General features: G+C 36.4%; 2 protein-coding genes across 5 annotated transcripts; one reads left to right on the forward strand and one right to left on the reverse strand.

Moving 5' to 3' along the window:
• On the reverse strand, nucleotides 1-12,238 carry yju2b (YJU2 splicing factor homolog B). 3 transcript variants are annotated; one of them, NM_205595.2, is made up of 10 exons: nucleotides 12,150-12,238; nucleotides 7,349-7,400; nucleotides 6,440-6,493; nucleotides 6,246-6,328; nucleotides 6,110-6,165; nucleotides 5,914-5,974; nucleotides 5,690-5,832; nucleotides 5,240-5,412; nucleotides 3,758-3,896; nucleotides 1-583 (listed from the first exon to the last, which is right to left on the reverse strand). In NM_205595.2, exons 2-10 carry the CDS (start codon nucleotides 7,349-7,351, stop codon nucleotides 123-125), a joined length of 1,173 nt encoding a protein of 390 aa, NP_991158.2. In that variant the 5' UTR covers nucleotides 7,352-7,400; nucleotides 12,150-12,238; the 3' UTR covers nucleotides 1-122. The 3 variants fall into 3 exon arrangements, 2 of the variants coding, with proteins under 2 accessions (NP_991158.2, XP_073792453.1); XR_012397341.1 differs by having other exon boundaries at nucleotides 8-583; nucleotides 3,758-4,073; nucleotides 5,148-5,412; nucleotides 12,150-12,203; XM_073936352.1 differs by having other exon boundaries at nucleotides 8-583; nucleotides 7,349-7,704; nucleotides 11,945-12,203.
• Nucleotides 12,220-25,121, forward strand: LOC141380288 (persephin-like). Of its 2 annotated transcripts, XM_073937738.1 has the most exons (4): nucleotides 12,220-12,287; nucleotides 18,138-18,204; nucleotides 23,767-24,043; nucleotides 24,296-25,121. In XM_073937738.1, exons 3-4 carry the CDS (start codon nucleotides 23,965-23,967, stop codon nucleotides 24,694-24,696), a joined length of 480 nt encoding a protein of 159 aa, XP_073793839.1. In that variant the 5' UTR covers nucleotides 12,220-12,287; nucleotides 18,138-18,204; nucleotides 23,767-23,964; the 3' UTR covers nucleotides 24,697-25,121. The 2 variants fall into 2 exon arrangements, 1 of the variants encoding a protein (XP_073793839.1); XR_012398051.1 differs by lacking the exons at nucleotides 23,767-24,043; nucleotides 24,296-25,121 and adding an exon at nucleotides 20,045-22,436.
• Nucleotides 25,122-25,209: the final 88 nt, after the last annotated feature.

The following is a 25,209-nucleotide window of genomic DNA, read 5'->3' on the forward strand; positions in this document are numbered from 1 at the left end:
TTTGACATTTTTCATCATTGAAGATTTTATTTTTTAGTAAATAATGACTTATTGTGGACCATAGGAAGAACTGATACATGTAGGAATCAGAGTTTTGCTACAATTTCACCTTGCGGTCTACATCAGACCTCACTGCCCGAGTCAGAGTCACTGTAATCTGCAACCAGAGACTTTCCAGTAGCACACGAGTCAATGCTGTTTTCCTCCTCTGATGAAGAGCTTGCTTTACAAGCATCTGTAGTGCAGCTGTTAATGTCCGTGTTTATGCTCACATTGATGTTATTAACAATGGATGGTAAGTCCGTGGCGTCTGTGTCCTTAGCTGCTGGATGAGTGTCAACTGGCAAAATTGTGCTCATAGTGTTGTTGGTTTCCGACTTGCTGCTTTCAGATTTCCTACGCACCAGTATCGGTAAAGTGGATGTAGAAGAGCTCAGTGCTTTAGCAACTGCTGCGCCTCGACCCTGCTGGCCTAACTTTTGCAAAAGACTTCCAGCGGCTCCACCTGCTGCAGATGATGGACTATTGAACCAGGAACGAGATGATATTTCTTGCCTTTTCCACTGCTTTTTGTCTTCATATGCTTAAAGAAAGAAACAGTTTTCAAGAGCCTCAATTATAAAGCCACAAAAATGCAGAAAATAGTTGCAAAAATGTATTTTAAAAAATATTTAACAATAATAACAATGCCTAAATATTTTAGTAAAATTAAACGCATTCAAATATCATTCTTATGTAACATTATTAATGTTCAAACTCATTGATTTTTGACCTGAAAAGATTGCAGAATAATTCTTTAAAGGGTTAGCCCACCCAAATAAATGTTTATTAATTGCCTTCATGTCATTTCAATCTCCGATATTTTAGATGAAATCTGAGAGCTCTCTCATCCTCCTTTGACAGCAAGGGTCCGAGACATTCAAAGACCAGAAAAGGAACTAAAAACATTGGCAAACCATTTCACATGACAGCTGTTAGGCCTGTGCAATTAATCGAAAATCCGATTTCGATTACGGCTTCTAAAGATTATGAAAAACCATTAACCGAGATAAAGGATTATTCCATTATTTACCGCCCCCTTTCCAGTTATCCTCACTTGTTGTTCTTAAAAGCGTGAAAGACCGCATGCTTATGTGCGTGTGTGTGCGGCGCACAGACAGTCAGAGGCATGCGGTCAGCACTTGGTCTCATTCGCACATTGCGACGAGCAGAGAGCACACACATCTAAAGTCATTAACTTTAGCGCTTTAATGTTCAAATAGGTGTCAAAACGCAGTGTTTAGTGATTATTTATATAAACCCTCATTTGTGTAATAAACAAACGAGTTGAGAATCAAAAGACGCATGAAAGCGAAACCATTAAAGAGACAGAGCACAATAGCTGCCGCCTGTTTTATCATGATTAATACAACCCCTCTCCCTCTTGACTGAAGGACTTTTGTAGCTAAAGAGTTTTTCTTACAGTGAAGATGCTTAAAGCAGTTTGTTTCATATTTTTATTCTATTGTATTTATTTCTCTTTCCTTTGCAGGGTGGAAAATAACTGTATATATGCAGTTGAAGTCAGAATTATTAGCCCTCCTGAATATTAGCAATCCTTTTCCTCCCCAATTTCTGTTTAATGGAAAGAAGTTTTTTTTTTCAACATTTCTAAATATAATAGTTTTAATAACTCATTTCTAATAATTTTATCTTTGCTATGATGACAGTACATTATATTTTAGTAGATATTTTTAAAATACAAACATTTAAATTCAAAGTGTGATTCAAAGGCTTAATTAGGCTAGTCATTGTATAAAAGTAGTTTCTTCTGCAGACAATCAAAAATATAGGGGCTAATAATATTGACCTTAAAAGAGGTTTGAAAATATTTAAATCTGCTTTTACTCTAGCCAAAACAAAACAAATAACCCTTTCATTAGAGCAAATACTGCTAAAATTTGTTACTCTGTTAAACATAATTTGGGAAATATTTATTTTTTAAAAATTCTCAGGAGTGCTAATAATTTTGACTTCAACTAATAATCGTTTGGAACAATCGTGATTAAAATTATGACCAAAATAATCGTGATTATAATTTTTACCAAAATCGAGCAGCCCTAACAGCTGTTAAACTGTAATTATGAGAAGCTATAAGAACACTTTTGTGCACTAAAAAAAAAACAAGAAAGATTTCGACAATGTTACTGGTTTCTTTCCTGGACTTTGAACCTCTCAGAACCACTGCACTCTAAGGAGGGTCAAAAAGCTCTTAGATTTCATCTAAAATATCTTCTTTTATGTTTCGGAAATAAATAAGGCCTCATGTGATTGGAAGAACATGAGAATGAGTGATGCCACGGTCACATTGGAATTTGTGCATGCGAAATTCTGGCGTATGGTGCTGAGAAAAGGGGCGGGATTAAACACAATGATTAGACATTTTAAAAAGTGAGCGACTGGTCCATATTTTTAATTTCTGTGCAGAGAGGTCAGGTTTTGATATTCGATTGGTCTCATGCAGTCACGTGATGCGATTTCGCAGGTCAGAGTTCACCACGCTTGAACTTTCCAATGCAGCGAACTGCGAAATAGTCTACAGGGAAAAAAGTGCAGTCTGACTGCAGCTTAGGTAATAACTAGGGCTTGACATTAACTTTTTTGATCACCAGCTACTGTGGCTAGTAGTTTTTCAATATTGCAAGCCACTCACCATTTTCACTAGCCACAATTTTGTTTTTGGAAAAATATATTTTAAATGCATAAATTTGACTTGACATGCTAAAATTACTTGATTTAGATTTTGTGTTTTTATTCATTCATTACACTTTTTTGTGTGTCGTGTATGACCTTGCTCAATGAGTATGAGCAAATGGGAAACTATGGTTTCATAGAGTTTCACTACAATTAGATCTTATTTCACATGACTTTTCAGGGCTCAACATTAAGGATTTAACTATTTTGTCTCTGGCCACACCAAAAATAAATAAACAAATAACTAATTACTTCTCATCTACAAATTATAACTAATAAAAAATAATAAAAGGGAATATATAAGGGAGCTGTACACATGAGCTTTTTATCAATCAAAAACTTTTGTTAAAAAAAAAGACGTTTTAGAAAGAATTATTGTCATCTCTAAATCTATCTCTTCTTAAATCAATGTTATTGTAAAGGATGATAATTTAAAAAAAATAACTCCCAAGCAAAGGAAAGCAGGTAAAAAATACTATGTGCGATAATGAAAGGATGATCACGTGCAAACGTTAACATTAGGCCCATCAATAATTTGTTCAATGAATGGTTAAAGCAAAAGTGGCAACCGCTGCTGCTTTTTTAAAGAATCTGTCGCTCTTGAAAGCAGCAGGACTGTGGGTGCATGAGCATCACTTTTTGTTCAGTCTATTTTTAAGAAAAGCTTCGCGCAAAGAAACAGGAGCACGCTAGGTTTCACATCACATGAGCCGTGCATGCAATACTAAAGCCCTCGTCAGTTAGCGAAGAAAGCCTTCGTCCCACAGTGCGTGTGATCATACTCTCATTCGATATTCACCTGCTTTCTTTAGCTCGTGTGAACAATATTTTGTCAGTCATGCTGCTTCTTAATGAACTTAAGATTTATTTTCAACCAGCCAAAGTGGGGAGTGGGAGCGGCTCTCTATCTCACCACAGCTGAAATCTACCTGCTAATGTCAAGCCCTGGTAATAACTTAGATTTTATTTTTAATTCAACTAATTCTTTAATAAATAAAGTTAAAAAAGGCTTGTCTGGACTTACAGTCGGGACTCTGGAAGGTCAGTAGTGATGCTAACTTTTTATCTTCTTCTCTTTCAGGTACCAAAGGGATGGACAGACCAGTCCTCAATCGTACTGCGTTGTCTTTCTCCTCCTCCTCTGCGATCACTTTCTTCTCAGTCTGAATTTTCAAACCACAAATAGATTTAAAGGGTCACGAAACACCAAAACACATTTTTTGAGCTGTTGACAGTCGTATATGTGTCCCACACTGCTAAAAACACTATTAGGACACCTATATTTCACTAAAAAGTGTAAATTGGTTGTTTTTGCGTTATTTTAAGCAAATTCGTACTTCCTGTTTGAAACGAATTTTTGAAGCTGCGTCACGGTCATGACATAATAGCGTGTATTCCAGCGTGCAGACTGGGCGTCTGTGCCAGAGTGAGTCTTATTACGTCTTACAGTTTGTTGCATTAATGCATGAGTAAGGCTTGGGTCAAACCAATCAGCGCACTCTATTGTGCAACTTCATTAATATTTATTACTATCACCGTGTTTTCAGGACAGAGACGCCACGTTGTGTTGGCAAAACAAGCGTGAAGTGTTGCTTTTATAGTTTGCTGCAGTTAAGTTTCGTTTTCATTTTCTCTCTGTGAGAGCTCAGACTCACGTGTGGATTACAGTGTACGCGACGCGCGACAACAATAACTTGCATGTCTAAGGAGGATTATTGTTTACCTGAGAGCTGTTCTCATCTGCAAACGCTGGGATCTGGAATCGTTTGTAGTCTTCTCTTCATAAAGACGCGGCTCTAGTTGCTGGTGATTGTCCTGTCTCTACAGATTTGGTAAGTGAGCGACCAGTGCTCTTTGTTTATTCAGTTTGTTCGTATCTAACAAACTATTGCACAGAGTGTAAACACGTTAGCACCACAACCAAACTTTAACCTCGTGTAGGGTTTTTACCGCATTTTGTGACCGGAATAACACGCGCGGCTTTCTGACACTACCTGTCGTGTGCATCTAAGTTTCCGGGAAATGCAGAGGTTTTTTTTCTCTCATTCGCCGTGCGGTATCAAACATTGCATGAAAAATACACGCTTAGAGCAGCTCCTCGAATCAAATATCTCGTGTGTCGCGAGGGGCATGAATGAATTCCCTGAATGAAAGAGCCAAACTGCAGTTAAAGTCCACCATTTAATAATTTGGCTAATAATTCGACTACAGATGTCCATGTAGGTTAAACACCATCACATTCTCCTGTATGTATGTGTGTGTGTGTGTGTGTGTGTATTTTGACTCTGAAACTCGCGCGTGCCCAAATCGACACTCCCACACCCTCCCACTTTAGTTCCTCCGACACTCCCCCCTAAACAGAGCTGGACACGCCCACTTTTCTGACTTTTTCCAAAGAAGAGGTGTGAAAACACCCTGCTGAAACGAGGGGGTTTCATGGCCCTTTAAAAAAGCAACTCTTTCATGAGACATGCAAGTCTGAAGGTGTGGGCAACATGTCACTCACCCTGAACTTCCTGCGGAGGGCACTGTTGAGCTGAAAGTCATCTTTCCATCCAGACTGGTGCTCCTGAAGCTCATTGAGTGATGGGATGGCGGCTCGTAACTTTTCTTTATCCTTTCCTCCGTGGTCTAATTTATACATGGCGTCCGTCTCCAGCTTCTCTTTCTCATTGCGCTCTGTAAAAAGAAAACAACACACTGTACTGTAACCTCTACTTTTTGTCAAACCTAAATTAACAGTGCAAATAATGACTGCAATATCTTTTTTAGGTATATATAGACAGACAAACGGACAGACAGACAGACAGACAGAACTATACATATAAAAGCCAATTATACTTGTTTAAACTTTATATTTATGTGTTGTGCATTAAAATTTCTGACAGTAGAGCCATGATGAAAAAAGTTCCTATCCTTTTATAATAATATAATTAAACACGAGTGTTTGTCCCACCAGTAGTGAGTATCTGCTCATTCTCAGCCATGTCCCATCTTTCCTCTTTCCTCTGGGCTCCGCTCACAATGACATAATCACAGGTGGCTGGGTCTGTCTGCATCTCTATGTAGTTCACACACAGATGACACTTCATCCTGAACCTGAGTGAGAAGATAAGCAGCTTTGAGGCATATGAACTTCAACATGTAAGTGAAATACAACATAATATTCAAACATATTACCTGTATATTGGAGTTGTGTAATAATTTCCCACTTTCTTCTTTTCAGCATTGTATCGAACCCCTTTAAAGATTAAACAAATTAGACATACTTACATGCATAATGGATACGAATACTAAAAATAAACAACAAATGTACAGTTGTCAAACTATATACTATCCGATAGTTAATCAGTATGAATAGTACAGTAAATCCTACCCATGCCGATGTGATTCTTACAGCCATCACACCAAATATTATAGGGCATCTCAAATCTGAAAACACACAAACGTATATTAGTATACCATAGAAAATCAATATTTATAAAATTAATAATGGTGTAAATGTGCGTTACCGGATGATGAGGATGCCCTGAGAAAGTTTCCTGGCCCTCTCCCGCAGCGGGTGAGTTTTATAGTAGCCGTTAATAGAGCCATGCTGTTATAGGAGAATAAAATGGATATCTCAGCAAAGATATTTCAATATACACACTGGTTATACAAGAGAGAACCCAGAAACAAAATTATTTTAAGATTTTTTTATTCTCACCTTGGCTGGATCAAAATCTGGAGGATACCACTTGTTTACTCCTTTACGTTCACCCTAAATGGGAGAATTAGGAGACATAATTAAACATTTTTTACACAATTATTTCACAACAAATTCCAAACTATACGTGTAATTATTGGTAACTAAAAACAAAAATGTAGAATCAAAAACACTGTAATTTCTCTAAAAAATGTTGCTTCTTGCATGTTTTGTGCCATTTTTCAAAGTGAAATGTTCAGTGAGTGGAACTAAAAAGCAAATAACATTTTCTCACACAAATAAAACCATGACTATGCGTTTTGGGGCTTTAATTAACACAACAATGTTGTGTTTTGGGCCTGAAATCTTTTGAATGCATGTGTCAGCATGCAAGTTTTGAAAAAAATACTAATAATAATCTATAATTCTAGTTTGATTATTATAATAATTTTAGATAATAATAATCTATCTTGACAACAAAACAACAATTGTGTAAATGTGAATGACACAAAATGTTACAAAGTGATGATAAAAAGTTACAATACTGCACTTTTAGTTTTTTGCCATTTCCGTGAACAACAATCATTTTCAAACCACTGTCATCTGTAAACGTAACTTTCTGAATATGCAAAGGAAAATTTCAATTATAACTATAATTAGTTTTATTTTTGTCATGTAACAACAATAAAACTAGTAAGAATAGAAAAACTAAAGAAAACTTTCTCTAAAAAAAGTAAATGAAACTCATATATACAAAACTGCAATCTAACTCAACATATTAATATATATATATATATATATATATATATATATATATATATATATATTTTTTTTTTTATATATATATATATATATATATATATATATATATATATATATATATATATATATATATATATATATACAGTTTTTTAATAGTATGGCTCATACCATCTTTCTGGTTGAAGATCAGCTTCAGATGACTTCAATATCAATCAGAACACTACAGAAGAAAGGGGGATAATATGATTATTACCCATCATATCATATTACTATCTCTCATAATTATTATCGGATTATTACCTATACCATATGATGTATGAGATCAGATATATACACAACATATATATCAATAACAACAAATCTTAAGGTTTTATGAATATTGTACAGAGCCACTGTATTATTTATAACGTAACATTGGAATACCATCACTGTACCATAATACGACCACAGTAAGTTGACAGTAAACGTGTCAACATTACAACAGAACTTAAAGGCAAGTTAATTAGGTCATTAGGTTTATATAACTAATGTTTAGGGTCCGTGTACGTTTTGTTCATTTGTTTTCCATTTTCAAACGGAATAAAGGAAATGGAGAAAACGGCCGTTTTTCCGTTTTTCTTTTGCTCACGAGAAAACGAAAAAACGAGATTTTGGCTGGATTTTCGTTTTTTTTGGTTTAGGGTAGGAAAACGGATAAACGACTTTAAAATTCATTTTACACATGTAGGCGGTGCTGAAACGCCCACTTTCCTCTAATTGGTCAACCATATCTGCGCTCGTGACGTCACCCTCAAAATAAAAGCCTTACATGCAGGCTTTTAATTATTATTATTTAATTATATATTAACAAAGTTTACATATTCTATTATTTGAACCACACACAGTTAGCAGGCTTACATTATACGTATGTATAAATTAAATAAAAACGTAAATCAGCAGTATTCTTAGACATTTGTCATTAAAATAAGGTCATAGTTCACTGCCAAACTTCTTGCTGCTGTGCACCTGATGCTGAGCAAAGATAGCCATTTCCGAGCAGCACCTGGTTTACATGATTGTTTCAGAGCTATTGTAGGCCTAAATAATAGCCTACTCTGTATAAAATAATAATTTATTATTATTATTATTATTAATAATAATATTATTAGGCCTATTATTATTAGTATTGTTATTATTATTATTTACTTAGTTATTTAATGGTTGTAAGAACACAATGGACCCTGCATGGGGCTATAATAAATGGTACCATTTGTTTCTATTGGATTTTTTCCTATTTTAATTTAATATATGCCTTTAGCCTATTGTAAATATTTATTTGATAATTAATACTTTTTTATTGCAACGTCAAAGTAGGCATGTCTTATTATTATTATTTTTTGTTATTATTTTGTCGTTGTTGTTGTTATTATTATTGTAACAGGGACATAGCCACAGGTGTGGCAGAGTGTGCTGGTGCCACCCAAAGTGGCATCTTGCACCTGAAAATAGATGCCTTCGCGCTCAAGCGCGCGCAAAAAACTTGCACAGGCAAAAGTAATGATGAATGTGTTGAAGGAAAAAAAAACATTCTAATTATTTGTTAATAAAATAGTGCAACATTATTCTCAGTCAGTGTAGGCTGAAAAAATTAAGATCGCCAGCATTTCAAGGGTGGTTTTATTTTTAGTTCATTGCTGTGACGCGCTATATTTCACTAAGGCTGCATGAGACTGCGCATCTTGCTTATTTTCTCTATTTTACATACAGAACATATCATACAGTCCAGGTTCTACCGTTCTAGTGAGTGTGGGGCATTGCTTTACAGTGGTAAAGTGGATTATTTCTTGGCAAATTCATAATGATTCACTTTGTTTAGTAATAAATTTCATAGTTATAAAATAACTACATTTCAAGAATATGTTAACACTTTCAACTATTTAGGATTATTTATTGCATCAAAAGTAATTTCAAAGTAACATTAAATGTACGTATAAACTGCTTAATTTGTGTGTGTAAACACCTAAGATGCAAAAAGCTTATTTAGACCAGAATAGGCCTACTAAATGCAACGGTCAATGTATGTAAACTTATGACCTAAAATGTCTTAAATGACTAAATTTAAGTCTTTTTAAGTTTTTAAATAATTTAAGTTTAACATAAATGATTTAAACTTTAAACTTCAAATTAACAGAGGATGGCAAATAAATTGTTTTTTAAATGGAGGTCAGGTGTCTATCTTAATTATAATTATTAAAGATTATGACACTACAGTGGTGTATTGGAGAGTACGCATGCACCTTTTAATTAATTAATTTTAAATAAGTGGTTTATCCTAAATAAAATGCAATGGGATCGGTGTGCAATGAATAGTTTGAAAACCCCTGGTTCAGACTAGACGAGCTAGCTGTCTGTGCGCTGCGCTAATAACTTGGCATTTGCTCTTTTCGGTGCTGCCAGATGCATTTATAATGCATAAAAAATAAAAAAGGTAATTCGGTAAAGCGCGCGATGCGCGCAGAAATAAGCGCACTATATACATATGTCGAATTAAAGTTCTCTTTTTCTTTAATCAAGACTTGGCCATTCGAGGAATTACAGTTATTAATAGCTTAGTCCTTATAAACGATCAGTTTATAAAATACACAATTTACGGATCACGCCTAATGAAGAATAAGAAGAATATGCAACGCATATGATCCTTGAATGATCAGAGCGCATTTATATAAACTATATATTTTATATAATCCATAAATATTAAAAAACATTCTCGATTAAAGGTGAAACTGACCGGCGCAACGGATGATTTGTCATCTAGGGTGACTACAGTTATAATACAGGTTATGGAACTATTTCACTTTAATTTCATATTATTATTTTATTAAACAAACAAACCAGTTTTTGTTTTGGCTCTGCATGCAGCGTATTGGATCTTTGAAGCATTGCACTTCGAATGTTATTCCTTCTTTTTATTTTTATTGTATTTTTAATATTTTTAATTATACAACACAAAATTGGTTCTAAACAGATACATTTTCCTTTAGGCTATGATGAAGTGTATATTTTTGTTCACACAGGTCCTATACAAAACTGTGTGGATGGATGATTTGTTTCTCCGTGAAAATCACTCATTTAATAAGCAAAACAGGCCAAAATGTTGTTTAGCTTGCGTCAAACTGGATGGACAATTTACAAACATATTGAATACAAAGGCTGGTTATTTTATGCAATGAGGGACCTATTACAAATTAAAGAAAATTATTTGCATATTAAAACGAAAATATATAATACAACAACAGATCCTACCTCAGAAATGACTTTAGATAATGTAAATAAGCATCAAGTTTTTTTTTGAGATTGTGTGTCTAATTCAGTAGTGTAGTGCGTTCGCGTGGGTTTCCCCACAGTAAAAAGACATGCGGTACAGGTGAATTGGGTAGGCTAAATTGTCCATACTGTATAAGTGTGTGTGTATGTGTGGATGTTTCCCAGAGATGGGTTGTGGCTGGAAGGGCATCCGCTGCGGTTCATTCCGCTGTGGCGACCCCAGATTAATAAAGGGACCAAGCCGACAAGAAAATGAATGAATAATGTGCAATACTAATTTAAAATACGTATCACTAACCTTATTTGTGAAATAGCAGGGCCCGCTGTAGCACTTTCTCAAGAAGAGCAAATGTCAAATTATTAGCGCAACGCACATGTAGCCAGCTCATCTGTTTGTCGGAACTACTAGACACAATTTTTTTTATCAACTATAATGTGTTTAATTGGTTAATTTGAAATTTATTTCATTATTCCAGCAATAATTGTTGTGTGAAAGAATGCGCTAGCAATATGCATTGCGGCTCCCTTTATTGTACAGGCTTATTGCACTTAAACTTTTTTAGGTTCGGCTCTCGAATTAGTAAGGTTATGAGTAAATGTTATTTAAAATATTTAAAGCCTGCCATCTAGCCTACAATAACAGCAAATTTAATAATAAAAAATAATAATAAGACAGGCCTACTTTAGCGTTACAATAAAATAGTATTAATTATCAAATAAATAATTACAATATATAATTAAAATAGGAAGAAATAAATGAAAACAAATGGTACCCTTTGTTTTTATAGCAGGGCCCAAAGTGTTCTTATTCTGGTTCTGCTAAAAACTATTAAAAAGAAAAAAAAACACACCAAACAATAAAAACACTAGTAACTGATAATAATAATAATAATAATAATAATAATAATAATTATTATTATTATTATTATAAAGCCCTTGCTCTGAAACAATCATGCAAACCAGGTGCTCCTCGGAAATGGCTTTCTTTGCTCTGCATCAGGTGTATAGCAGCAAGAAGCTTGGCAGTGAACTATGACCTTATTTTAATGACAAATGTAAGAATACTGCTTTACGTTTTTATTTAATTTATACATACGCAATGAATGTAAGCCTGCTAACTGTGTGTGGTTCAAATGATAGAATATGTAAACTTAGTTAATATATAATTAAATAATAATAATTAAAAGCCTGCGTGTAAGGCTTTTATTTTGAGGGTGACGTCACGAGCGCAGATATGGTTGACCAATTAGAGGAAAGTGGGCGTTTCAGCACCGCCTACATGTGTAAAATGAATTTTAAAGTCGTTTATCCGTTTTCCTACCCTAAACCAAAAAAACGAAAATCCAGCCAAAATCTCGTTTTTTCGTTTTCTCGTGAGCAAAAGAAAAACGGAAAAACGGCCGTTTTCTCCATTTCCTTTATTCCGTTTGAAAATGGAAAACAAATGAACAAAACGTACACGGACCGTTTAGCTAACAAATGTTTATCAACTAATGTTGATATGATCAGCTGATATACGATACGTATCCTAAAATAACAACCCAGCCAAGTACCATTAAAGCGACAAGCCCTTTGGATAACATGTGGTGTTTACACTACTAATGAACACAGTAAACGTGAAAATGATAAAGTAAATCAAAAGAAATTGGTGAATTAAGATACCAACCAAACAACCATCTGCGAAACACAGCTTCTCAGTTTCCTCGACGTCTCGCGTCACGCTATTTGAGTGCGTCACAGCGCCATCTGCTGAGCGGAGGACAAACGGCGACGCTTCAGAAATACGCCTGACGGGAAACTTTGGGTGAGTTTATTCATCCTTAAGGAGTTCAGAAACGTAAAGAATGTTTTATAATGCAGTATTTGAAGGATGGGGAAACCCTCTGGTATGGAAAACTCCGTTGTGAGTCGGTCTTGAGGCGTAAATTTCGCCCTGTCATCTACTGGCTCACATTCAGTCGGAATAACCGTGCCATGTTTGCCAGTTGGGATTTCTCCTGCAGGTGGGCATTTTCCCGCTCTGGAGTTTGTCTTCAGTGTGGATGTGAATGCAGGTGGGTACAAAAACTTGGACAAGCGAGGGTTTTTCCAATCCAGGAAATGAAATATGCACAAAAAGATTATTAACTGCGATAATTGATTTGTGTTGAAGGATTTTGTATTTGGGGGCAAACAGGGGGCAGGGGAATTTGAGGCTTCCATGTAAAACTGGTCAAATAAAGAAGTTAACCATATTAATTGAGGTAAAGTTTTGTATTTACTCAAAAGGACTTTACCTTAATGATATAATTTCAGTAAAGTATTGTTTGAAAATTCTAAAAAAGGAAATCATATTTGCTGCCAATGACTGTACAACATTGTACAACATAGTTCACAGTCAAATGAATTATAAACATGTTGTTTTCAAGTCATACTTACATGTGATTACAGACCAAATATGCAAAGTTCTTTGGTAAACAATATAGAGAGCGTCACAAGTTGTCACTGAATGAATGTGCAAATATAAAACCAACTTTACTTCAATGTCATAGTATTGGTATAAAATGTAACTTATCCACTCACAAACATTGTTATTAAAAGGGTCAATTAAATGAAAATTTTATACAGAACAATATATAAGTCTGTTTTTTTCTTTAATTGTACTTTTAAAAAAACAAATAGGCCATACACAACAATAAATTACTGTTAATTTTAACATTTATAATTGATAACATTTAAATTTTTTTAAACAATTATGACAATGGGGTATTTGCACACAGACTTGTCATTTTCAGCCAGGCAGCTCAAGGGCTTCCCGTGAACTGTTTTTCCATTACAAAATTGTCACGTTTAAGATCTAATTTCTTTAAAAACCAGTGATCTTTACTGACTGTTAGAAATACGATTTGACGTTGGTCTCAGATCGGACAAGAAGTACCGCATTTAATTCAAATTTCCACCACCATGTCTTTAAAATATGACAGTTTATTTTACCCTAGTATTTTCAATAGATTTTCTGTGCTAGCCTGTTGGTACTGACGGCACTAGTGATGACAATGGTCTTTTATCATGCTTTATGCTTCAACAACTAAATGAATGCTTAAATCTATTTAACTGTATGTATTGTAATTACATTACAACCTCGATGCTGTAAAAACAACCTTGTGAAATTAAAAATCGTCACATTAGGCTTTCACCGGAAGTTTATCATTGGCTTTAAAACTCTAGCTGTGCATAGAGCCCATTAAAAAACATATAGAGCCATACATGACAATAGATTACTGTTTTTAATTTTAACAATTATAATTTATACATACGATACATCACACCTCTTCTGGAAGCTCTGGGAGTCTCCTGCATATTCATTGTGGCTCCCTTATGAAACAATTTGATAAAACATCCCAGAAATCATGTATTTATCTTTTTTATTATAGTGAAATATACAGTATTTGTACTGTACACTGTGCAATATTTTATTCAGAATTGTACATTTGAAAAACACAATCTCTTTACAGTGTGGCACGGTGGCTCAGTGGCTAGTACCGTTATCTCACAGCAAGAAGGTCACTGGTTCGAGTCCTGGCTGGGCCAGTTGGCATTTCTGTGTGGAGTTTGCATATTTTAAGTTTAAGCTGAAGGAAAATAAACGAATGAATAATTTCTTAACACTATATTAAACTCTGTTATAGCATATACAGTTTAAATACATTATTAGTAAATAAGTACACTTACTATCCTTTGGCTTAGTCCTTGGTTTATAAAGGGTCGCCACAGTGGAATGAATAGCCAATTAGGCATTTGTTTTATTAACCCACCACTGGGAAACACCCGTCCCATACACTCTCATTCACACACACGCACGCACATGTTTGTTTTTGTGAAAAGTGGGTCCATTACATAAGTTTATTTATTAATTTTATACTGTCCAAACTGTATATTGTATTACCCTAACCCCACCCTACCCCTAAACCCAACCATCACAGGAGACTGTGTACAGCTTTACTCTCTGAAATAAACTAATTCTCTGTGATTTATAAGCATTTTGAGAAACGAAAACGTCACCTTCTTTTTGTAATACCTGTGTCATACCCATGTCATTACACAGATTTGTGTCCTGACATGTCACAAAAATTAGTATACACACAAACAAACACACACACACACACACACACACACACACACACACACACACACACACATTCAGACTAGTTAATCTGGCAAAAATTCGCTCCTAGGGTGTCTCTAAAATGCAGCATTCAAACCTCATAAGTCATTGTTAAATACAAAATTAGGGTAGTAACTGCTAAAAGGGTCCACTTTTTGAGAAAAAGAAACACCTCTTTCTCAAGGCTGGCTACGAACATGTAATGGTTTTTATATTATTCAATTCATCTTTATTTCTATAGATTTTTTTACAGTGTAGATTCCATCAAAGTAGCTTAACATAGAAGTTCTAGTAAATTGAAACTGTCAGTCCAGTTTTCAGAGTTGAGGTTCAGTTTAGTTCAGTGTTGTTTACTTTTCAATGCTGAAAGTCCAAACACTGAAGTATTTATATGATTTTATGAATTCTTACTAAAATGCAATTATATGATTATATTAAGTTGGTATAATATCATTGTCACCCTTGTGGCCCATGAACGATAGTGAATGCAGTCATAAACAAAAACGTAAGTTCTGGTCCAGTGTGATGAAGACATGTGTGAGTGGATGAGAAGTGATGGAGCTTCAGTCAGATTTACAGCATAAACAGCCCTTGCCTGGCGAGTTTGAGATTCCCCACTAATTCCCACAAAATGCTTCCCAACACTGGAACGCTGCTCCTGCATTCCTGCCCGGAGCAGACGAGCCCTATATGGGCCGGACGGGAGACCGAATGCTACAAAATTGCAGTGTTAGGTCATCCATACCTTAAAACACCCCTGAGAAATGACCCCGATTTAACACAATTTTTACCTGGCCTGACTGTGCAAACAATACATTCATTCATTCATTTTCCTTCAGCTTAGTCCCTTTATTTATCAGAGGTTGCCGCAGCGAAATTAACCGCCAACTTATCCAGCACATGTTCTACACAGCAGATGCCCTTCCAGCCGCAACCCAGCACTGGGAAACACTCATACACTCTTGCTTTCTCACATACACTGCAGCCAATTTGGTTTATTCAATTCACTTACGGCGCATGTCTAAGGACTGTGGGGGAAACCGGAGCACCCAGAGGAAACCCACACAAACACAGGGAGAACATGCAAATTCCACACAGAAATGTCAACTGACCCAGCCGGGGCTCGAACCAGCAACCTTTTTGCTGTGAGGTGACTGTGCTGCTAACCATTGAGCCACCGCGCCACCCCACAAACAATACATGTACTTTATTTTGTTTGTTAAAATTGCTTTTAATACTACTTTAGAACAATGGAAACATTTTTGTTTGTTTGTTTGTTTTAATGTAAACTATAAAAATATTTCAGTCAACTATGAAATTTCCATCAAATTGAGTACATGTCATTTACATTCATTCATTTTCACTTAGTCCCTTATTTATCAGGGGTCACCACAGCAGAATGAACCGCCAACTATTCTGGCTAGGGCTGGGCAATAAAAATTGGTATCAATATTTATTGACCAAACATTATTGTCAATATCAATTATAATAGATTTGGTATGTAGTTTCGTTATGAAGCACTGTAGCTTAATTAAACACATGGCTGCTGAGTGTGTACATTAGAAGCAATGCCAATAAGCTTGGGGTGTAAGTTTGTCATTTACAATGGAGCCGCGCGACATGCACGACACTCATATTGGAGCGACGCGCATATGCTGTGCAAACGGCACGCATGTGAGTGCACATTTTCCAGCTGCACCTAGTTAAAAAACATCTCAACCTTTCCAAATGCCCCGAGCACACCGCGATTCATGGAGGTAGAACTAACCAATCTGCTTTACACTTTGTATGGAATATACACATTTCAGTAATAACGGTAGACTAATTACCTCAGACAAACACAGCACATCCAAACACTGCAATGGTTTTTACTTTTCTCCATAAACTTGTTTCGGAGCTGAAGCAATGATTTGTGCCTTTGTCATCCTCTGAGAAAATGGTTGATGGTCGCCCAGTTACAAGAGACGCCAGGGGAGCATGAGCACAAAGTCCATTGTAAATGGTCAAGGAATCCATGCATTCGCACTCGTCACTTCAGATCTGAATAACAACACATGCAAAAATGAGTGCCGTATAGCAGCAGTGAGGAGATTGTAAATAAAAAAGGATTTAAGGATGTCACCAGGGTGGCTTTTTGGTTTCTTTTCTTGAGCATCTCAGCCACTAGTTTCCTATCTGAAAGATTTTTTAGCATAGGGGGCAATATAGTAATCCATTTATTCATTTTCTTTTCAACGTAGTCTCTCTATTAATCAGGGGTCGCCACAGCGGAATGAACTGGCAACTTAACCAGCATATGTTTTACGCGGCGGATGCCCTTCCGCCACAACCCAAGACAGGGAAACACCCATACACTCTTGCATTGACACATACACAGCAAATTTAGTTTATTCAATTCACCTATAGTGCATGTCTTTGGACTGTGGGGGAAACCGGAGCACCCAGAGGAAACCCACAAAAACAAGGGGAGAACATGCAAACTTCACACAGAAATGCCAACTGGCTGGGGCTTGAACCAGTGACCTTCTTGCTGTGAGGCGATTGGGCTACTCACTGTGACGCCTATAGTCAACCAACTTCACAATTTGTAATGTTGCAGTATGTTTTTGAATAATGATGGTTTGTTCCTTTACTTGAAATTAAAATTCCTTTACTTGAAATTATTATCAAAATTTGTGTTGTTGACAGAGTTTGAGGTTTACTGTATCATCATTTTTAACACCTTACAGATGTTGATTTATCTTTGTTCAGTATTTATGCTTTAAAATTGCATACACACTTTGTAACATTTTATTTATATATATATTTTTTAATTTTAAAAGTCTCTTTAACACTCGTTTATTTTATTATGAAAAGATCAGATGTTTTGTTTAAATATTTTTGTTTTTGACTATTAAAAGTATTTGCATTTGTAATATTGGTAAATAAAAAAAATTATTTAAGAAATCATAATATTCCTAAATGTACTGTTAAAAAAATGATATTTTTTGACATGACATGATATTGCGATTTTTTTTTTTTTTTTTTTTTTTTTTTTGCAATATTGTTCAGTCCACAAAATAAACTCACATTTACACATTGAGGCCAATTTAGTTTTCCTAATTCACCTATAGCGGATGTCTTTTAACTGGGGGAAAAAAAGAGCACCCACACGTACACTAGGAGAACATGCAAACTCCACACAGAAATGCTAACTGGTGGAACCAGTGACCTTGCTGTGAGGTGACTGCGTACCACTGCACCACTATGCCACCCCTTGTTATTTTCAATCATGTATTGTTAATATGTATTTTACAAAATGATTAATTCAGCATTAGATCATTTAGTCGCATAATTTGTACACAGTTCAGTTTGGTAAAGGAATTTTAAATACTTGTTGCAAGTGACAGCTGCATCGTATACATTTAAACAGACTAATTTACAGATTGATTAGATTGTGTAGAACTATCATGATCCATTATTAATAGCTGTTGTTTTGCTTCTATCTCCCTCTAAAAATTCCCTTATCAGAAAACCAAGTATGAGGAATGCTGAAGCTGTGTGCTTTTTCTGACTAGATCCACGAGTGCATGCATAGGTGAGCTCTTGTGATTTGTACCAGACAGACAAAGCTCTTTTCCCCTCTTTCCGTCTGATGGGCTGTGGGTCCACACCTCCTTTCCATGTCACTGTGTGTTTTACAGTGTGCGAGTAAGGCTGTTTTTCCACTCTGTGACTTTGATATGAGATTCCAGCCTAACTTAGACAGCCTCAGATTCCTAAGAAGTCTGTCAGGACATGCCAGAGGGGTTGCCGTATCCCCACACTGTACTAGGTATTGGTATGTTGGATAAAATATTATCTAACAAAAAAAGAGAGGCATGGAAATAGCTAGTTTTAAATGCTCTGTATCCTCATATGAACCTCAGTGGTACAACTAGAATCCATATTATTACCAGGTGGCAAGTTCTTAAAATACCATATGCTGTATGCCAGGCCAGTAGGTGGCAATGTGACTTTTAAAAGAAACACTAATGTGCACATATGATATTGTAGTCAACTATAGTGTTTTTATGACGTGTCATCAGTCAGCCATCATGGAGAGCAGAACTTAAACAATGCCAATAAACCTGCTGCTGCTGAAAATGATCAATTAATGTCATGTTTGACAATAAAATCAGTTTGTCAATATATTTCTGCTTTTCCTGCTGGCCAAGTAGTTCCCTAAATGATTTAGCAGCTTCCACATTTTTCATGGTTTAGTAGATTTTTTTGCAAGCTAATGCTGTTGTTTACATCCAAGTATCTCCACCATGGCCTTGCATACATGTAACTGACCAAATAGTGACATACTAGGAAAATCTATTGTTTTTTTTTTTATGAATACACATGCATATAGACAAACCATTTAATTTGCATGCATATCACATCTACAAGTTTAAATGAGGAGAATAATGAACAGATTTCTTAAAAGGCATGAAAACCCACAGAAAAACCACAAGCTTCTTGTGTGAAATATTTGAAATCAGTAGTGGTTCTAGCTTGAATGGTACACTGAGTGAACCCAGTGGCTTAGCGGACGGGCCCGCAGGGGGCCCCGCGTCGTCACGATTTTCAATAATTGAAAATCCAGCAACCGCAATAATCAAATCTTGGGAACAACTGTGGTCGGAACCAAAGTTCACAGGTCTGTGTTCTCTAAACACCTCTCAAGCGGTGGACTACTTCATTCTGATTGCTTGCCGCTGAACTGCGTCATATCATAGCTCAAAGTTGACTTGATTTGATCTCTCCTTGACGCTCACACCGGAGAAGACGCGCCGCACTGTTTCTCGCCGCCGGTTCTCATTGACGCTCTCGCCGCTTTCGGTTTGTGATCGCTCCTCAGTTTGTGAAGGCTTCCCCGCGCTGTCGCTCCACCCCACCTCCATTCCCCGCTCCTTAATTTGTGATCGCATCAGGGGGCTCCGTCAGTGATCACTGCAGGGGGGCCTCCGCATTTTGCGCTTCGCCACTGAGTGTATCTATACTTACGGTGCCCTCCATCACCCTTAAGCTTCTTCCATAACACACGTTTGCATGTGGTTATTTTTGTGCAAATTCACATACGTTTCAATCGCGTGAAAACTTTTGAAGTATTTCAATATTTTCCTTTAATGAGGGTGCTTTCAAGTGTCATTCGTGCATGTTATGGTGACCATACTCCACTGGCTAAATTTGACCAGCCTGGTGGCCAATCTTCATTGATTGCACATTTCACTGGTAAGAGCAGAGCAGAGGATTTCCATGTTCGGGCTGCTATAGTCAAAACTTTGGTCACTCATACTAATGCTAAACGTTGATTTCAATGGGTCCAGTGATAATCTTGGGCTGTGAACAATGTGAAACATGTATTGTTTTCTGATTGAGTCCATCTTCACTGTCTTTCCCACATCCAGCAATATCATGGCATTCCCTAGGCCGAATATTTGTGCTATGGGCACATCACTGCCAAACTATTCTGGAGGACCATGTGCATCTAATGGTTCAAAGATTGCATCCTGAAGGCGGTGCGTTGTAACAGGATGATGAACCAATACACACAGCGAAACTGATGACAGAGTGCTTTGTTGAATATAAAAGTGAAGTTGAACATTCCATGGCCTACACAGTCATCACATCCAAATATTATTGAGCCACTTTGGAGTGTTTTAAAGAAGTGTGTCAGAAAACGTTTTTTCTCCACCAGTATCTTTAGTGACCTTGCCAATATTCTGCAAAAATGGCTCAAAATCCCTCTGGACACTGTGCAGGACTTGTATGTGCCATTCCCAAGAAGAACTAATGCTGTATGGGCTGCAAAAGGAGGTCCTACACTAAACTCAATTCCTGGAGGGCCGCAACTCTGCATATTTTACCACCAACTCCAACTCAGACATCCTTAATAGTCTCTAGTAATCTTGAACACCTTGATTAGTTGGATCAGCTGTGTTTGATTAGGGTTGGAGCAAACCTGTGCATAGTTGCGTCCCTCCAGGAATCCAGTTTGAGACCTATGCTCTATACCATACTAAAGAACTATTCAGCTCTAAAACCAGGTGCTTCAGTTTCATCAGCAATTTATGTATAATTTATGTATAAATTTGTATATTTGTTCACCACATTCAACAAATCAAATGCTCAGTCACATCTCAACTCAAAGGCTTTTGGCTGAAAGTGAAACTCAAAATGAAACACTACACATGGCTGAGCTACCAGTTCACTGCCACTGAGCTGTGCCTATGCTGCAAACAGCTTCATGACTTGATGCAATCAAAGGAGAAATGAGTGTATGAACAAGAAAAAATTGTTCACCAAAAATATTGCTGCAGTCCCGACTTTAACATCACTGTTTTCAAATTGTGTGTTCGATCAGGCAAGTAAGTTTAGCTTTCAATTGCCGGTCCATAACATTTACTTGTACTGGACAAGCATTTACTGTTGAACCTTTTATATAACAATGATAATCTATAAATAGTGCTAGTTTATATCATTTTGAATTTCTTTTTTCCACATGTAAAACATTTTGCATATAGTCTTTCATTGCAAAAAGTGTAAATCCCATATTTTTTTTAGAAACCAGATCATATTGTAAGTAAAACAAAAAGCAAAAAAAAAAAAAAAAAAAGGTTTTAGGCTCAGTTTTGTTCTCTAATTAGGAAAAGTGCCCTTTACTTTCATATCCTCATTATTATTATCATCATTGTTAGATTTTTCAGCTACATGCAAGAAATGAATCGTACAGATCCTTGGGAGGACACATGGGAGTAAAAGAAGGATAATAAACAGAATAAAAAAAATCTCTCATAATTTTTTATTTCACTGGCGAGACAGATAGCTATTTTATTCCAGATTTTATTCACTTTATTATGCGCATCTGGGGACACAGACCCTAAGTCTCTGGTCTGGATGAAGACATCCAGTTTAAGCATGCTTGTAAGGAGCTTTAAGCCAACAGCATGGCAGCAGCACCAGTGGAAACTGCCTATAATCTTCCTCATGATGGATGGGTTAAAAGAGTTATAAATAAAGACATGATCTTGCTGAGAACAGACTGCTATGGAGGTTTCCCTGTAAAGCAGATTGTTTTATGGGCCAGTGTCTATTTAAACCACCCGGCAATTGGCTGAAATCCTTTTCTATTGATCTTTTTTAATACTGATGGATGTCCGACTGGAAAGCATTTGAACTGTGCACAATCCAAATTTGCAAGTATTTCTCTTGAATTTACGAGCATGCAAGTATAATATCAGGACAGTATACAATGTACTGTAAGTATATGTTTTGTAAAACCACCTTGGATAATGAACTAAATATTTGTTGAACTAAATATAACTAAAAGTGTATGTCTAAAATGAAAGAAAATCATCCATGAAATGCAATACAATTTGCACAATGTACACTTAAATAAAAGACATGCTACTTAATCGTTTACACTATAGGTACCAATTCTCACTATTAACGAGTGCCTTATTACCTGCCTACAGTAGTAAACATTTGAAGTGGATCAAAAAATTTTTTTAAAATGTCCTAGGACAAGAATGGGTGAGGCTAGATAGTATAAGACAACTGTAATGAAAGAATTTTGCTCACTTCAAGTGTTGACTACTGTAAAATGAGATTGACTGTTTTGTTTGTATTTATAAAGTGCATACTCTTAATTTTATTCTACAATACCCAAGTGTAACTACTGGCTTAATAACTATTTGTAAGCAGCTTATTAGGAGTTTATTGAGGTAAATGTTATAATTAATTGTTTGTTAATAGCATGAATTTTACCTTAAAATAATTGGGGGCTTTGGATCAAAAGGCAATAAAGTTCTCGGGTGGCTTGAGGGTAAATAACAGCAAAATTGTGGATTTTATAAAGCAATATGGGGACTTCCGGTTTCCGTCCAATGGACTAAGTTGGAACTTGGAAGTGCAGTGCTCTACCGATCACAATCTAGTAATTTGGACATCTGAAGTATCAAAATTGAATAAAGCAAAAACTAAACATAATGCAAGTAACCCTGTACACTAATCATCTCTGATGAAGAAGAACGAAGAAGGGTAAAACAATGCAAATTCAGAATATGCTAAGTCGGTTCACAGTCGAGAGTCGAGAGTGCAACACAGTTTACAAGAAACCTCAACAGAGAGCCCAATATCGCCACAGACTTTAAGAGAAGAACTACAGGTATCCAGAGAACCTCTGCTGGGGAAGATAAAGCACTTTGTTTAATGATATCAACGCAAATTTCTCCTCTTTGCTTGAAGAAACAAAAACAGATATCCGTGCTATACATGAAGAGCTAGCAGGCAAACTATTGCATCTTTGCTCAGTACACATAGAGACAGTGAGTATCAGTAACACTCTCAGTGAAACTATGGAGAGAGTAACATCACTGGAACAAGCACAACATGTGATCTTCAAAGTGCAAAAAATTACTAGACAAATGTCGAGATCTTGAAAACAGAATCAGGGGGTAAAATGTTCGCTTGGTGGGCATTAAAGAAAGTGCTGATGGTGAGAACATGACAAAATTCCTGTCAGACTTTTTCAGGATTTTTAAGCAATATATTTCTCATATTTCAGGTTATAAAAAATGTTAATTTTGTTGACCAAATGCTAAGAATAATAAGAATTTTAAGTGTACTCAAGTCTACAAATGCATTTTGGACCTAAACTCTTGAGATCACAGAATGGCTCGAGTCGAGATATCACTGAAACCATGCGTAATCACTTATTCCTCCAGCAGTGCAGGATTCCTGTCTTCTTAGTTAAATAAGGAATGTAGATAGCAAGAAAAAAATCATATTTTTATAAAATCCCCAAATTTATGTATCTGAAGACAGCCATTATTCTCGGAATTTCCTCTCAAATAACTTCTGTCATCTATTTAGTACTTTTTAATTATGGGCCTTTCTTACATCCTTCAAGCATTTAACCCTTGCTCTTCCTCATTCAACTTTATTTAAAATGTGTGTAAAAACATTGAAAAATGGGCAATTCCATGTATTTGACCAGCTCAACCACAGCAATGACGACCCTCATCACTACATCTAGCAGCTTTAACCAATCTACCCCATTTTCCATACTCTCAGACTTGGAAAAAATCCAATGGCTTTCCAAAAATGACAAAGTTGCCTTCAATTGTAGCCATGAGACCAGGTGGGAGACTGGGAGCAGAAGGGTTATTTTGATTCGCTCTCGCCCTGGCCGCACCCCACCATCCCCTCCGCCCCATCAGCTCTGACCCGCTTAGATGGCTATAAAAGAGTCGGTGACTCTGGTGCATCTCAGCATCACCTGCACTCTCATCCCGAAGAAGTAAAACCAGGTGGAAAAAGAAGAACCATGTGTTCGCTACTGAAGATCACCGTTCTGCTGTTGTGCGTTAAGGCAGGAGAAGGACACTGGCTTAGGACGCTACTGGGTAAGCCTGGAGGTCATGACCTATGGGGAAGAGGGTGCCTTAATCTCTAGATTTATAAGAGCGTTTTTCTAAATTAGTATGAGTTTTTTATTTTGTTCTCCATATAAGTATAGAGACAATAGGGTTCAATAATGTTAGTTGGATCCCGTTGAATTACATTGGATGAAAATAGCTTTCTTTTGGTTGAAAAATGTTTAATTTTACACAAACAAAGATTACAAAGTGTATTTATTTATGCTTATTCTTTCTCAGATAAAGACCTCCATGATGAAGAAAGCAGAAGAGGTGATGGGGAGGAACAAGAAGGTTCTGGGAGGCAGTTGGAAAGGGTGATTCGATCGCCCCGCAGTACTGAATCTCCATGTGCTCTGCACTCCATCCTGCTGCAAGTGCGAGACCTCGGACTGGGCTACGATTCTGATGAGACGGTGCTGTTTAAGTACTGCAGCGGGACCTGCCCTCGCCTTGCCTCGAACCATGACCTCACGCTCACTAACCTCCTACAGAGCGGCGTCCTTCAATACACCGGCCAATGGCACCATCAGCCTTGTTGTCGCCCCACACACCACGAAGACATAGCCTTTCTGGACAACCACCATCGCTGGCACAAAGTGGAGAAACTGGCCGCCGGTGGTTGTGTCTGTATGGGGTAAAGATGAGGATGGACAGCCAAAATCTTGTCCTGTTGGTTTAGAGACTGTACTACAAAGTGCCTTGAATTTAAATAAAAGGCTGTTAAAGGTACATTATTTCAGGAAGAATAATATGTATGTATGGAGACGTACCAAGTTGTATATGTTGCTATCTCCTGATGACATGGCTTATTTGGCTAAAAAGGCAATTGAGATTGTCTAAACATTCAGTTTTGGTTAATGACAACATAAATGGCGTGTTTGAGGGGCCAATTCTGAGTTATGATTCATTTGACAAATTTGTCCATCTGAACCAAAAACCGAAGATATTTATGTTTATAAGTTATTTATTTATTTGAAACCCATTTCTACTGCCAAATAAATTATTGTTATTCTTTATTTTTGCTTCTTGTAAATTGTACAGTTCTGATTAAATATATAAACCTATAAAGTTGTTGTGTCTGTTTTCTTGCTTACAATAATCTACACTAAAGTGAAAACTCATCGTAAAATTATATTAAAAACTAAAGCCGT

This window comes from Danio rerio, chromosome 22 (genome assembly GCF_049306965.1).
Source record: "Danio rerio strain Tuebingen ecotype United States chromosome 22, GRCz12tu, whole genome shotgun sequence".
Taxonomy (NCBI): domain Eukaryota; kingdom Metazoa; phylum Chordata; class Actinopteri; order Cypriniformes; family Danionidae; genus Danio; species Danio rerio.